The 13,021-nt window shown below is 36.9% G+C and overlaps 2 protein-coding genes across 2 annotated transcripts in view; one reads left to right on the top strand and one right to left on the bottom strand.

Annotated features, from left to right (window-relative positions):
* LOC106151785 (uncharacterized) overlaps positions 1-7,685 on the top strand; it is a 24,174-nt gene extending 16,489 nt beyond the window's left edge. The window contains exons 13-14 of the mRNA XM_013525194.2: positions 150-1,709; positions 2,113-7,685. Of these exons, the coding sequence (XP_013380648.2) occupies positions 150-1,709; positions 2,113-2,144 (1,592 nt within the window). The 3' untranslated portion in view covers positions 2,145-7,685. The remainder of the gene's footprint in view (positions 1-149; positions 1,710-2,112) is intronic.
* Positions 7,279-13,021, bottom strand: LOC106151786 (RNA-binding protein NOB1). Its single transcript, XM_013525195.2, has 8 exons — positions 12,885-13,021; positions 11,827-11,959; positions 11,166-11,299; positions 10,804-10,878; positions 9,718-10,224; positions 9,358-9,455; positions 8,758-8,899; positions 7,279-8,464 (listed from the first exon to the last, which is right to left on the bottom strand). The coding sequence occupies exons 1-8, from the start codon at positions 12,948-12,950 to the stop codon at positions 8,192-8,194; spliced, it is 1,428 nt and encodes a 475-aa protein (XP_013380649.2). The 5' UTR covers positions 12,951-13,021; the 3' UTR covers positions 7,279-8,191.

Raw genomic sequence — 13,021 nt, 5'->3', positions numbered from 1 at the left:
TCTAAAGGGATAATTAGAATTGCTGGTGTCCCGCTTTGGCACTTTGAATACTGGTATTGCTCTGTGGTAAACAGTTTTCAGTTACTCCACAAAAGAAAATTAAAAAGAAGATGCACCCCTTTTAAAGTTGTTATTTTGATCCTTTGCAGGCAAGGGAAAGGAGAGAGCAGCTCAGAAAAGGCCAGGGTTTGTGCCAATTTCCAAGAGTGGGTTAACAGAGTCACAGATTCCAGAAAATGGTCTGATGGAGTCTCACACACCTGGAAATGGAATGACTGAGTCTCAGATACCACTTGGTTCCAGTGCCATTCAACCACATCTACAAGAAACTGGTTTAATAGACCAACCAGGCCCAGGCACTGGATTGATATCTGACATACCTGGGCATCCTGTGATGGAGTCTAATATACCATTTGGTGGAGGGGGAGGTATTCTAGTGGAGTCTCCTATCCCTGCAGGTAGTGGGGGTTTGGTGGACCCACAACAGGTGCTTGTGAATGGAGGAATACGCCCCATGTTTCAAATGGAATCTGGACCGCTCATGCACACCCGGGTGCCTATTATGTGCAACATGCGGCCAATCATGAAGCCGACGCCAGTGATACCTGGTAGGATCATATCACCACGGACACCCCTTTCTGCACCTGTCCCGGCACACTTGCCACCAGGAGCCCCCAGGGTGGAGTCTCCTGCCCCACCTCCTCCTGGCATCCATGACTACCCCACGGCAACGTCAGATGTCATCACCGTGGCAGCCAGCACCATGGCAACCATGAACACCAGAGTGACAACCATCAGTGCCACCACAGTGAGCGTGCCCTCACTTCAGGGGGTGTTGCCGCGGACAGCGGTGTTCAACATCGGTGACAACCACGGCAGCAGGGACTCTGGTTCTCCTGTGTTGCATGCAACAGCAGCACACAATTACCAGCCTCCACCGCCACTGGTGTCTGCTGACAGCACCAGTATTGTACAGACTAGTCAACAGCAGCCAAAGATGGCTTCCATACCTCCCAGCAATGGGGAAGGAGGAGTAGGAGGGGGAAGTATTAGTAACAATAACCCTGGGATGGGATTATTACCTACTCATTCTTATCCACCATCAATTGTGAAAACTGTAGCAGCAGCAGCAGCATCGTCGTCGTCGAATAAGTCTCCAGTTTTATTTCCGCCGCAACAGTCCGTACGTAGCTCAGTTGCACCTTCTAACAGTTCAGGAGGAGGATGTACACAATGCGGCTGCCATGGCAACTGTGGCAGTAATAACAACAACAATCAACAGCAGCATCCAGCTCAGTATAACTACTTTATGATCCCACCACTGAACAATGCAGTCGTGCACAGCCACCTTCCCCATGGGCCTGCTGCTGGGTTTATACCACAGACACCTAATGGTGTGGTCCCCCCTGGGATCCACCACTTTGGCCAACAACTGCCCAATGGAATGGCTGCCACCCCAGAGGGGTACCAGTATTACATGTCCATGCTACAAGCACAAGCCATGCATGGCAACAATTCTTTCATTAACCACAGTAGTAGTGCTCCATCTCTCGGTGCCATGCAGCAACACCATCAACATCATCCACAACAACAACATCATCGTAGTAATAAGCAAAGTAGTAAGTCTGTGATGTGTTATAATTGTGGACATCAGGGACACAAGGCCCCAGAGTGTAAGGAGGTCACCATGGATTCTATCACAAGATCAGGTAGGCCAGGGGAAAAATACTGGAAGATTCCCACCTTTTATTTTGTGAAATAGTTTCATAAGTTTTTTTTTTTTTTATATATCAGATTATCTGCTAAATTTTTTAATAAAAATAATCCCCTTATGAAATAAATTGTAAGGAAGGAGGGTGTAATATTGTGTCTTTTTATTAGATTTTTAAGAAAAAAAAAACATAGTCCATGACATTTTTAATGGGAAAAGATTTTTCCCCATTTACATCTGCGTTCCAATTAACAGAAAGTACTACTATGTCCTCGTACTAGGCAACTAATCAATAAAACTAGTGAAGCATTCCATACCCTAATCCTGAATGTTAAACTCATTCAAGTTCTACAAGTATCAAAAAAATATATTATTAATATTATTTATTTGATTTCTTTCAGGTCTTCAGCTGAACTATAAGCCATCAGAATGACAAGGGGCAGAGTAAAAGTAGACAATTTCAAGCAACAGAGGCTCACTTTTCTTCTTCACATCTGCACGTTGTATTTCTATATTTTCAATATAACACAGTTATATGTGGAATGGTATCACCAGGATTTATCCCCTATTTTAGGATATTATTGTACCAGTTATGACATTTAGCTGGAGTCACCAGGATTTCCCCTTTTTTAGGATAAAATTGTGCTAGTTGTGACATTAAGCTGGAGTTGGAGTGGTGTCACCAGCATTTATCCCTTATTCTGGTCTAATAATGTGTTCATGCTTACATCTAGCTGGAGCTGGAGTCAGGGTTTTTATTATACAAGGATAATAATGTGTTAGTTGTGATATTTAGCTGGAATGGAGTGGTGTAGCCAGGATATGTCCTCTGCTGTAGGATAATATTGTGTTAGCTGTGACATTTAGCCTTAGCTCAACAGAAGATCCCATTGTGTTCTGTGTAACATTAAATATTATGGAAGTCACAGGGGGACAGTGAGGCATATCAAATAATTGTTGATTTATGAGTGTTCTGGTTTGTGGACATGGAGACATTTTGCAAGATTCATTTTTCAGATCACAAGAACATGCTCTTTGATATTGAGATTTAGTTGAATCAGCGTCATGAAGCAAACAGTTCTGAAGACAACAGCTTTGATCAAAATTGATCACTTTATGGTTTATACCTGAACACAACAGGGTATCCACCAAACTTGCATTCTGAGGAAAGTCATGATCGTTTCATTAACAAGTATCAACTTAATGGGTATTAAATAATAGTATAATAACTAGAAATGCAGTAGTAAAGTAAGGTTCGGATGAACTCTAGAATATTAGATTGCAGTATTTCAACACATGCTGAAAAGTGGAGCAAAAACATTTCCCCAGCAATGCATCGATTGCACTCAAATGTTCTGTATATGTGTAAGGGCCAATAGCACACATGTTAGGTATTGGATGGGTTGAAATCTTGTGAATATTATGCATTATCAAAGTCACAGCCTTTACTAGTAATAAGATCACACAATCTGCCATTCTTTAGTCATATCAAGTGTACAGTTTAAACACTAGTCAAAAAACATATTATTATTAAATTAAAATGTTCGATCTAAGTTGTATCTCGCCATATGATTTCTGACACATCTTTAGTATATATATATATATATATATATATATATATATATATATATATATATATATATATATATATATATATAGCTTTCATGTAGCATGTACAGCTGAGACCAGTGTAGAATCTGAAATTTTATAAATACATTTTGTACAGTATCCCATAGGCTTTACACAGATTGGAACCTGGTGGCATCGTACATTATCAAATGAATTTTGAGTGTGCTTTAGAACTCTTTGTTTCAGATAGAATAGTGTAGGGTGCAGCATGAGATAAGTTTGAAACTGATGCAAAATCCATATTATCATATAGTGGCAATATAAGTGGAAATGTGTTAGAAACAGAGGTAAGTCAGGACTGATTTAAGGCTGTGTGCTGCACTGTCCAGTACAAGTCAAATATGTACCAACATATCTTGGGGGGACATCTTTTTGTGTAAGGTGCCATAATGGGAGAGGGGTAGAGACGGGGGTTGTGACCTCCTGGTTTGCCACTGTCAAGCCTGGTAAGGATTGTGCATGTTGATTTTTTTTAAATGTTAAAACTCAGCTCAAGAATAGAGTAGAACTTAGGCTATGCTTTATTCTTCAACATTTTAAAATGTAGAAGGAGCAGGTTTTATGTGCCAATGAACGGAATTGACTGGTGTATTTATTGAGATTAAGTTATCTTTTGTATTAGATTGGATGATAATCAGACATGTAATGGCAAAATGTAAGTTGACGGTGAACTGTGTAGCAGACTGGGGAACTATTAGTATAATTTTTTTAAAATCTTTTCTTTTTTTGCAAGAAGTGTCTTGCATGTTGTCACTTTAGAAACCAGATGATTATTTACTTATTATTTATTCTGGATAGAGCTTTGTTATGATGCTATTAAATTGGAAAATGTATACAACTGCCTCAATAATCCCTTGCCATTTGTGCATGCAAGTTTGTTTATCTTTTTTTCCGCAAAACCACTACTTATTTTTTTGCGATTATATCTGGCCTGGTAACTTATTGTGTAAAAGCTTAGTCAGTGATGAATGAAAATCCCTGTGATAGATAGCCAGGTAGGAAAGGCTCTGTACCGGACAACTGGAATCTTCTATTTGATAATTGCTTTCTGTGATAGTGTTATCCTAATCTGGGGGATGTGTAACTACCCAGGCACTATACACTTTGCAGTAGAATTTTTAATTCTAAGTTGCCTTGAAAAACAGTACCTCATTAGTTTCTTAAGAAGCAACTAGCTTCAGAAACATACACAGCTGCTTGTTTATGCCCACCTGAAGTTTGCCACTTAAGTTTGCTGATTCCAGCAGGTCATTTTTGTGCTGTCACACCAAAGGCATAAAACGTGTCCCCTCCAGTTCATTGGCGGAACTACCGCATTGTGTAGGTTGTATTGTATTGTATGCTGTCTCACCTACTGCAACTACACAGACCACAAATTCCTAAAATATGCAGACTTGTTTGATAAATGAAATAGAATATATGTAAGCTGAAGATTTTTTCCCTAAAAATGAGATTATATTGTATTGCATTTGGTTGTTGTGAGGTCAGGGTTAAGATGGTGCTTTGTGACAAGAATTGCCATCTTTCGCATCTGTGATTTGCTGCCAATGAGTGCCCTTTGTTGCATCCTAGATGTTTATCACTGCATATTCAGAATATCAAAATTTTGTGCAGGATTTTTTTTTTTTTTTTTTTTTTTGTTAAGTTATGAGTTTCTGTCTTGGATATTCTTTTGAATGCATTTAATATGATGCAGAATACTATAATTTTAATAAAAACAGCTCTACGGTAATTACAGTAAGTTACAACTAAATATTTATCTATATTTCATAGTATAAAGTTTGATTTTGTTTGATATTCCTGTAAATAACATTTGAGGTTTCGAATAGCAATTCGTAATAGAACACACTTAATTAGGAACTGATGAAAAAAATCTAGAAAAGCACAAAATATTTGAAGAGATGTCTTGTTTTTAATTTGTGACAGATTACCATAGTCTGAATTAGGTGCTTATGGGGACCCTTTTAAGGACTGCCCTGTTGTGAATCGGTCAAATACTTGTGCAAATGCCTTAAGTGTTTGTTTTGTTTATTTATTCATTCATTTAGTAGATATATTTATGATTACGATGAATGGAATTTGCTTTTATAGTATTATTTTATTTTTGGACAAATTTCAGTTAAGTGTGTTGATGCTTACGGGTTTTTTCACAAGAAAATGAACAGATTTGAATTTTTTTTAATCCATGACTGTTCAACAGAAGTCTGAAAAACTGGCTGCATCCACTGTTATGGGTTTTTTTAAATCAGTCATTTCAAATTTTTACTGCTGTTTTAGATATTTACTATGTGCAGCAGAAAGTAAAGCTTTAATATGCCATAGAGCATGGTCTGCAATTTGAATCCTGTAGTGTATCAGTTACTGAAGTGGTTTTCAAATGAAGTAAATGATCTCAGTAAAAGTGGGAGATGATCTCAGCATGCGTGATTAGAAACCACATTTATTCTTGTAGAACTAGCAGTCCAGGGTTAGAAGATTACATGTAAAATGATTTCCTCATCATATCTGTTTTGATCGCTATGGTGCACATAAATATGTTGAGGTAGACCCATTTGCTATGTAAAATCAAAGGTTATTTTAGACTTTGGCAGAGAAGAGAATAGTATTTTCAAAACTTATCATCAAAGATGATAAAAATGTTTTATTTGTTATGTTCTAACTTCTTACTTGGGTCTGTTCTGCAGGTGACATTGAGAAGTTTTTAAGTTATTTGTAGTAAAAATATAGTTTGCTGTATAAGTCAATCAGATGCTTTGAATTATTATGTACATTATTTTTGTTATTTATTGGTTTCTACAAAAAATATGAAGAGGTCGTATTGAAGATCTGTAACGAAAAACTTAAAATGTTTATGTTGTCATTTACAGATAATTGTCTAGGTTATATGTTTGTATATTTTTATGACTTGGGTATATTATCAAATGTATATTTCTCCATGCCATAAAGAAAACTGAGAACTTTGTTGGCTGCTACAAAGTCTGTTTAAAATTAATTTAGGACACATTTATTTTGTAGAAGTCTGCACAAGGTATCGAATCCTACAATTCTGGGCCTTAAATCTCTTCTTTTTTTTTGTCTAAATTTGTTATTTGCAGGGCTTTTTTAGCATTTTACGAGACAAGCACATTAACCCTCACATCAAACATGCCTCAATGATATTTTGTCATGTCTTACACAATAACATTTCAGTCTGTTACACTGAACACAATTGTTCTTCTCTCAGCTTGTAGCTTTTCAGCTCGACTCCACTTTGGAATGGGGGGGGGGGGGGGGGGGGGGGGGGGATATAGGGTCAGCACTTCATTTTATTTCCACATTTGCATAAAATTATGTGTAACTATGTAGGGCAAGTGAAATGTGAGTTAGGCCAGGTTGCACTGTAGATCCCACATATGACGTGTATCCTAGTAATACTAGATGGGTGTACAATTTTTATCCTGCAAGTATTGAAATAAGGAATTTTTCTAAATGTGCAGAAAGTTCATTTGTTGCCATGTATGCTAAGTGATGGTGCATACTTACATGTAGGGTTGACACAATACCCAAAGATGTTGACATCAAAACTGAAGTTTCAAAATTAAATAGCTTAAAGAAGAAAGGTTGGATAGGAGGGACATCAGTTTTATTTTCCTTACCATCTCAGTATGAGTGAAACATTTGGTACATTTTATGGCATCTGCCTGGTGCATATTAATTTTGAATGGAAAGTGATCTTTTTAGCCCACTCTGCATTGTGTGGTATGAACTCATTTATTTTAACCCAGCAGCAAATAACAGGGTATTTATATTATTTTTAAACAAAAACATTTGTACATAATGTTCAAGTTGTATGATAAAGAGTATATGTATGTATACATACCGTGTCAAATATTGTGCTACTTTTTTAAAATAAAGGGTAGTTTTAAACATTGAAAGGATTGAAAATTTTGAACACTATGTGTATCGCATGTGGAAAATGTTTTATTTCACAAAGGATAGTTAAGATTTTTGCAAACGAAGAGTCTGAATGTTATTATCATATTAAGACTTATCAAGACTTGCTATATCAACTTCTTGTAGCCTTGTACATATCAATTCTCTTCCATAGCAACATACGAAGTGTTTATTTTGTTTTTTGTTGAGTTGATAATAAACTTATGCTATATACATATGTACAGGTCAAGTCAAAGGGATTTTGCATAGGAATTTCAACTTTCATATAACCTTGTAACTAAGTGTAAAACAGAGTATATTTCTATGGAGTCAAGCAGCCATCGTACACAAAAAGTATTTTATGCAACCTATAGTTCATGTATGAGTATGTAAAACAAAATGAAATAAAAATAATAAAAATGTCAAAGTTTAATGCATTTGTCTGTTTTATTTTTATTTGTAAACCCTTACAAAACATGACAGATTCCCCTACACTTTGTATGCTCCTATACAAACAGAACTGACTTGTGAGACCATTTGTATGTTAATAATAAATAAATGCAAGATAAGCACATTGCTTACTTCTCTGACAGCCAATATTTAGAAAATTTATAGTGGCAAGCATATAAATTACACATGAACATGGAATCCTTTGATTCAAATATCAATTGTGAAAGTTGGATGTTAAGTGACATAACCTGGTAAGTTCAAGTTTTAACATAGTATGTCATGCTTACAGTGCTCACCTTGCTAACAAGTAAACAGTTAAACAAATGTTAAACAAAATTTCTCCGCGTGTCATTTAAAATTATATTGCATGAAGTTACTCGCACTTCCTTCATATTGTAAAAAAAAGAAGACAACCAGGTGCTGTATTTTAATTATTTTTCTTGTTAATTGTAACATTCTGTAAAGGGCTCAAACCCGAGTGTAACAACACTATTTCCTTCTGCCTCGTTTCCTCTTCCCCTCATTGGGGTTTCTCCTATTACTCCAAGGGTCCCCTTTGTTGCCACGGAGACCGAGCTGAGCTGCCCTGCTGTGGATGTCATTCTGTGAGAAAGGGGAGGAGCTTGCTATGAAATCTGGGTCAAATACATTAAGTTTCCCCTTACTGGCTATCTTGCCCACTCTGTTGTGAGGGACAGGCTGGTCCGGACACAGGATGGGGTTCACAGCATGCTTACCACCCTTTGGTGTGGGAAGGGAGTACTGGAATAATAAATATAACAACAGAGTCCAATCAGTCTTAGTACAATTTGAGAAAGAAATATATACTACATAACTACTAGTACAATACCAAAGTATCCATACTTTTGGATCAATCCTAAGACTTTCATCTCTAGTCACTCTAGAATAAAGTTCTGTGAAAACAGAGAACCCAGTGAACTTATTATTTTGTACATACTGTCTTTCACTTAACAAAAAAGAAGACAAGCAACATGACACTGGTTTCATAGGAGTAATAGAAAAATATATAGATAAGAGAGTGCTGAGTAGGTTACCTTCAACCCCCGCGCTGTAACAGGTTTCCTCCTTGAGAGGTGGTAATGCACTGAGCCGTCATCACCCACCGTCATGGCTATCTTCTGGAGGGTCTGGTTGCCACAGTTGGGACAAAACGCCTTCATCATGTTGGTGGTGATTCTGCAATTGAAGTGGACTTACTATTACATTGTAGAAAAAGTAATCAAAACAACAACCCTTAAAATGATATTGATTGTTTTTTCCAATTTGTGTACGCCTCAGTGCACTTTACCTGAAGTTCATATTGGCTGCCTTACTGAAACTTAAATGGAAATAAATTCTGCGCATAAAAACTTTTGAAGACGTGTCTTTACAAGCAATTTAAATGTAATCATATCATCAATCTGTGTAGAGGCAGACTGTTCCAAACTTTTAGGAATATTTCATTTCAGCAAAAAATGTTCATCATCAAAATAAGGTAATTTGGAAATTTACCATTCCAATTTCGTTTCAATCTCCCCTTTAAATCAATTGTAATACAGTCAAATTAAACGTGTGTTCTTCTAAATCTTCTAAAGATGTTGATTGTATAAAAACATCAGTAAATTGCTTTAAAAGTCTAAGAGTTTTAAACTTACTTGAAGCAAGCAAAGCACCTTAGTACATAACTCTTAGCTTGTTTAATAAGCATTCCATCCACGGAGACCACATTCAGTCCCATCTGAATTAGTACATTCTGAAACAAAGAAAAGACCAGAAATAAAGAAATGACATTTTGTAATGGAAAACACAAAATTCAAACATACAAAATAAGAAAAACTTACAAGAATTTATTTGAACACTTTAAGATGTTTTAAGAAGATCCAAGAAATACATATGCCCTATTGTAGCTATAGGCAATCTCTAATGACAACCTGAACATTCACTACAAGTTGTTCACAATTAAGCACAGGGTAATTTTATACTTTTAGAGAGAACAAAAATTCTGTCAGTTTCACCTGCATTGCAAAATCTGTGGTAATACATCCAACTTCAACATCTGCTCTCTGTGTATTGTGATCCCCCATCTGCTGGCGAATTTGATGAATATTAGAAGGTGTTATCCAACCTCCATCATCATCATCATCATCTTCATCTTCTGCATCCTCCTCATCCTCATATTCCAAGACATCATCAGTTAATGTATCTCCATCAGCCAATGAAACAACTTGCTTTGAATCATGTGACTTATCATCAGACTTGTCAGCCAATGGAGTCCTTTGGTCTGCATCATGTGACTTTTTATCTGATATCATGTTCTCCAATGAGTGTGAACTGTTCTGTTCTGTCTGAACAAAAAGGTCTGAATTTGTGTTAGAGTTCATTGTGGTTTCTTCTGTTTCCAAAGAATTATTGCTATTGTCTGCTGCCTCTGCATGTTCAGGTTCATCCAAGTTCATCTGGGTAACCTGTCTGGCAGCTTCACTGGATGCAGAACTTTCTGATGTTGTCCTGCTTTTTGTTGTCTTAAATATAGAGAATAGTAAATCTGCATATCATATGAAATATTTCATATTTGAACAAAACACTGAGACTTTTTGTAACTTGATAGTTATCACGTATCACACGTATCAAAATTCTGAATCGAGATCTGTGTGATAATGTATAACCATTACTGCACATATAACAGGAATAACCATGAGGCCTTTTTTTTATTAATTTTTTTTTTTTTGCATTCTTGTCCTTTCACATCAAATTGGCACAGATGACGCCTGCACAAAATCAATTAACAATTGTTAAAAGTAAACTACTTCTGCCCAAGTAGGTTTTTTTTTGTTTGTTTGTTTGTTTCTTAGTTTGTCTGTCTGTTAGCAACATTGTGCAAAACATTATAGGGGGACTGTGATGAAATTTCCAAGATATGTCTGAAATGGGCTAACTTAAACATAATGAAGTGATGAAGTTTTAATATCCAGTATGTGTGGTTAAATATTTTAAAGTTGTCCCTAACCACACGGGACGAAGAGCACTGATGATGATGATGATGTGGACATCTTTAAAACACTGGGTCCGAGGACTTGCCCTAACATTTCCTGAATACAGACCTTTCCTGACCCAAGGTAAAAACCCGCTATGGCAGTTGGCTTCTCCAGATGACCCTTTGTAGCTGTCCATTGCTCCTGAAATGACCAAGACTTAAAAGACTGACCAGGATAAAACATGACACAGCTGATCGATGAAATTCTTTGCAGGGCATACTTGACAGTTTGGGTTTGTGAAATGAAGTATCAGAACAGAGAAGCTCTAGCACTGGCAACCTGGCAAGTGCTTTGTTCAGTCTGTAATATTCATATTGGCAACACACAAAATGTCAAAAAGTTTTCATGGCAGCATAGTATAATTTTGCAAGTTAGAACACTTGTGGTCACTGTTTCTGCTTTAAGGCAATAGATTCTTAGAGTCCTACCTTCTTGGGAGGCTGAAGTCTGATATGATCCGTCCCAACTTTTTCTTTTTCCAGTTGATAAGCAAGTGCCAAGACTTGCAGATCTACAGCCGAGAGACTGGCATAGTCCCCTGTTCTTTTTGAAAACTCTGTCACTGAAAACAAATGAATAGAGTTATAATTTATACAATACAATATATTCTTCAACTTGAGAGAAAACCCATCTGACAATACTTTTTTTTTCCAAAGCAAGTTTTAACAAAAAAAAAAAAAAAAAAACGAGTTTTTTCAGGGAAAATATTTGAAACTGAAAAACTTTGACCCATTTATCCTGCAACATTCATTATAGTTACATTTCAAAATTTATAATCATAGACCCCATTCCCATAGATTTTAGATCAATCTATCCCTGTGGGGAGTCTCACTAGATTTCTGTCAGCTTAGCCAGCTTAAGCGTCTATCCCGCCTACTAAAAGCTGTAAGGGGGTAATTAACTATGGTGCGCACTTGGCTGACTGCAATTTAGCGTGAACCCCCAGGGAGTTAGGTTGATCTAAATCTAAATCTCTGGATCAATCTAAATATCTGGGAATGCACCCATAGTTAGCCATAGATACTTAAGTAAATCAATATATACATATTAAATATGCTGAAGTCTGTAAACCTAAGTAAAAAAAATTACCAAATTTAATAGCCTCAGTTGATGGACTCCTAAACTTGAGATCATAGGGTAGAACCTGCAGCCTCTGCTTGGTTGCCTTGTCCCTTATCTCATTTACCACCTCCTCAATAGTGTACACAGTCTCCCCAATGTCCTGGAAAACAAAAGAAAAATAATTCTGAATCTCATATCTGGTTTCATAAACTTACAGTGTTGTAACTCACTATGATGTAGTGGTTAAGTTCTTAACATGGAAAAGCTATATTTTGTCAAAATGTGCTTAATGGAGCCCATCAGCGTTTTTTTTGGGGGGAATAGCTCAAAACTAACACCCCATTTCCATAGACTTTTAGATCGATCTATCCCTGTGGGGAGTCCCACTAGATTACTGTCAGCTTGGCCGGCTTAAGCGTCTGTCACGCCTACTAAAAGCTGTAAGGGGGTAATTAACTATGGTGCCGCTCGGCTGACTGCAACTTAGCGTGAACCCCCAGGGAGTTAGGTTGATCTAAATCTTAATCTCTAGATCAATCTAAATCTCTGGGAAAGCAGACTTGGTATCTCATTGAATATAGCTTAACGTTTATCAGTTAACTTAAGTCTAAATACCAGTCTTCTACCATGAACTACCCATAACATATAAAACTACATCTCTCACTCAATTCAAGGGTTTCATCTTAAGACTGAACAAGGAGTGTGTGTGTGTGTGTGTTTGTGTGTGTCGGGTGTGTGGGAGGGAGGGGGTGTCCTGATCACCCAAAGCGAACACACCACTAAACTAACTTTTATCTGCTGTACTGAAAGGTGCCCCTAGCATCATGATTTATGACTATATTAAGTATGTGCCCTGGTACATGAATGGGCAGAGTACTAGTGACAATGGCACGGCGCCATGCCACTTACAGCACAGACACAAGTCAAATAAAAATTAAAAATGTGATACACATGTGGGCAGTGCACTGCTTGGTATTTAGTAAATTTCAGTATGTCGACCAAATCAATGAACATGATAAAAGATTAACACATGTAGAACAGCACGTGACTGATTTCCGAACAAGCACTTATCACTTTTTACTCACTTTAATGGGCGCATTTCTGATAAATGCACCAGAATCCACGACAAGGTGTTTCACCACGCTTCCCATTTTACCGTTTCCGGAAGAATATAAAAATAGGATTGAATCTGTAAAACACCATATATTGTAAAAGTAAAATT

The sequence above is a fragment of the Lingula anatina genome, chromosome 4 (assembly GCF_051362555.1).
Source record: "Lingula anatina isolate TDL-2025a chromosome 4, LinAna3.0, whole genome shotgun sequence".
NCBI classification, from domain to species: Eukaryota; Metazoa; Brachiopoda; class Lingulata; order Lingulida; family Lingulidae; genus Lingula; species Lingula anatina.
This window is presented reverse-complemented; position numbering and strand designations above follow the sequence as displayed.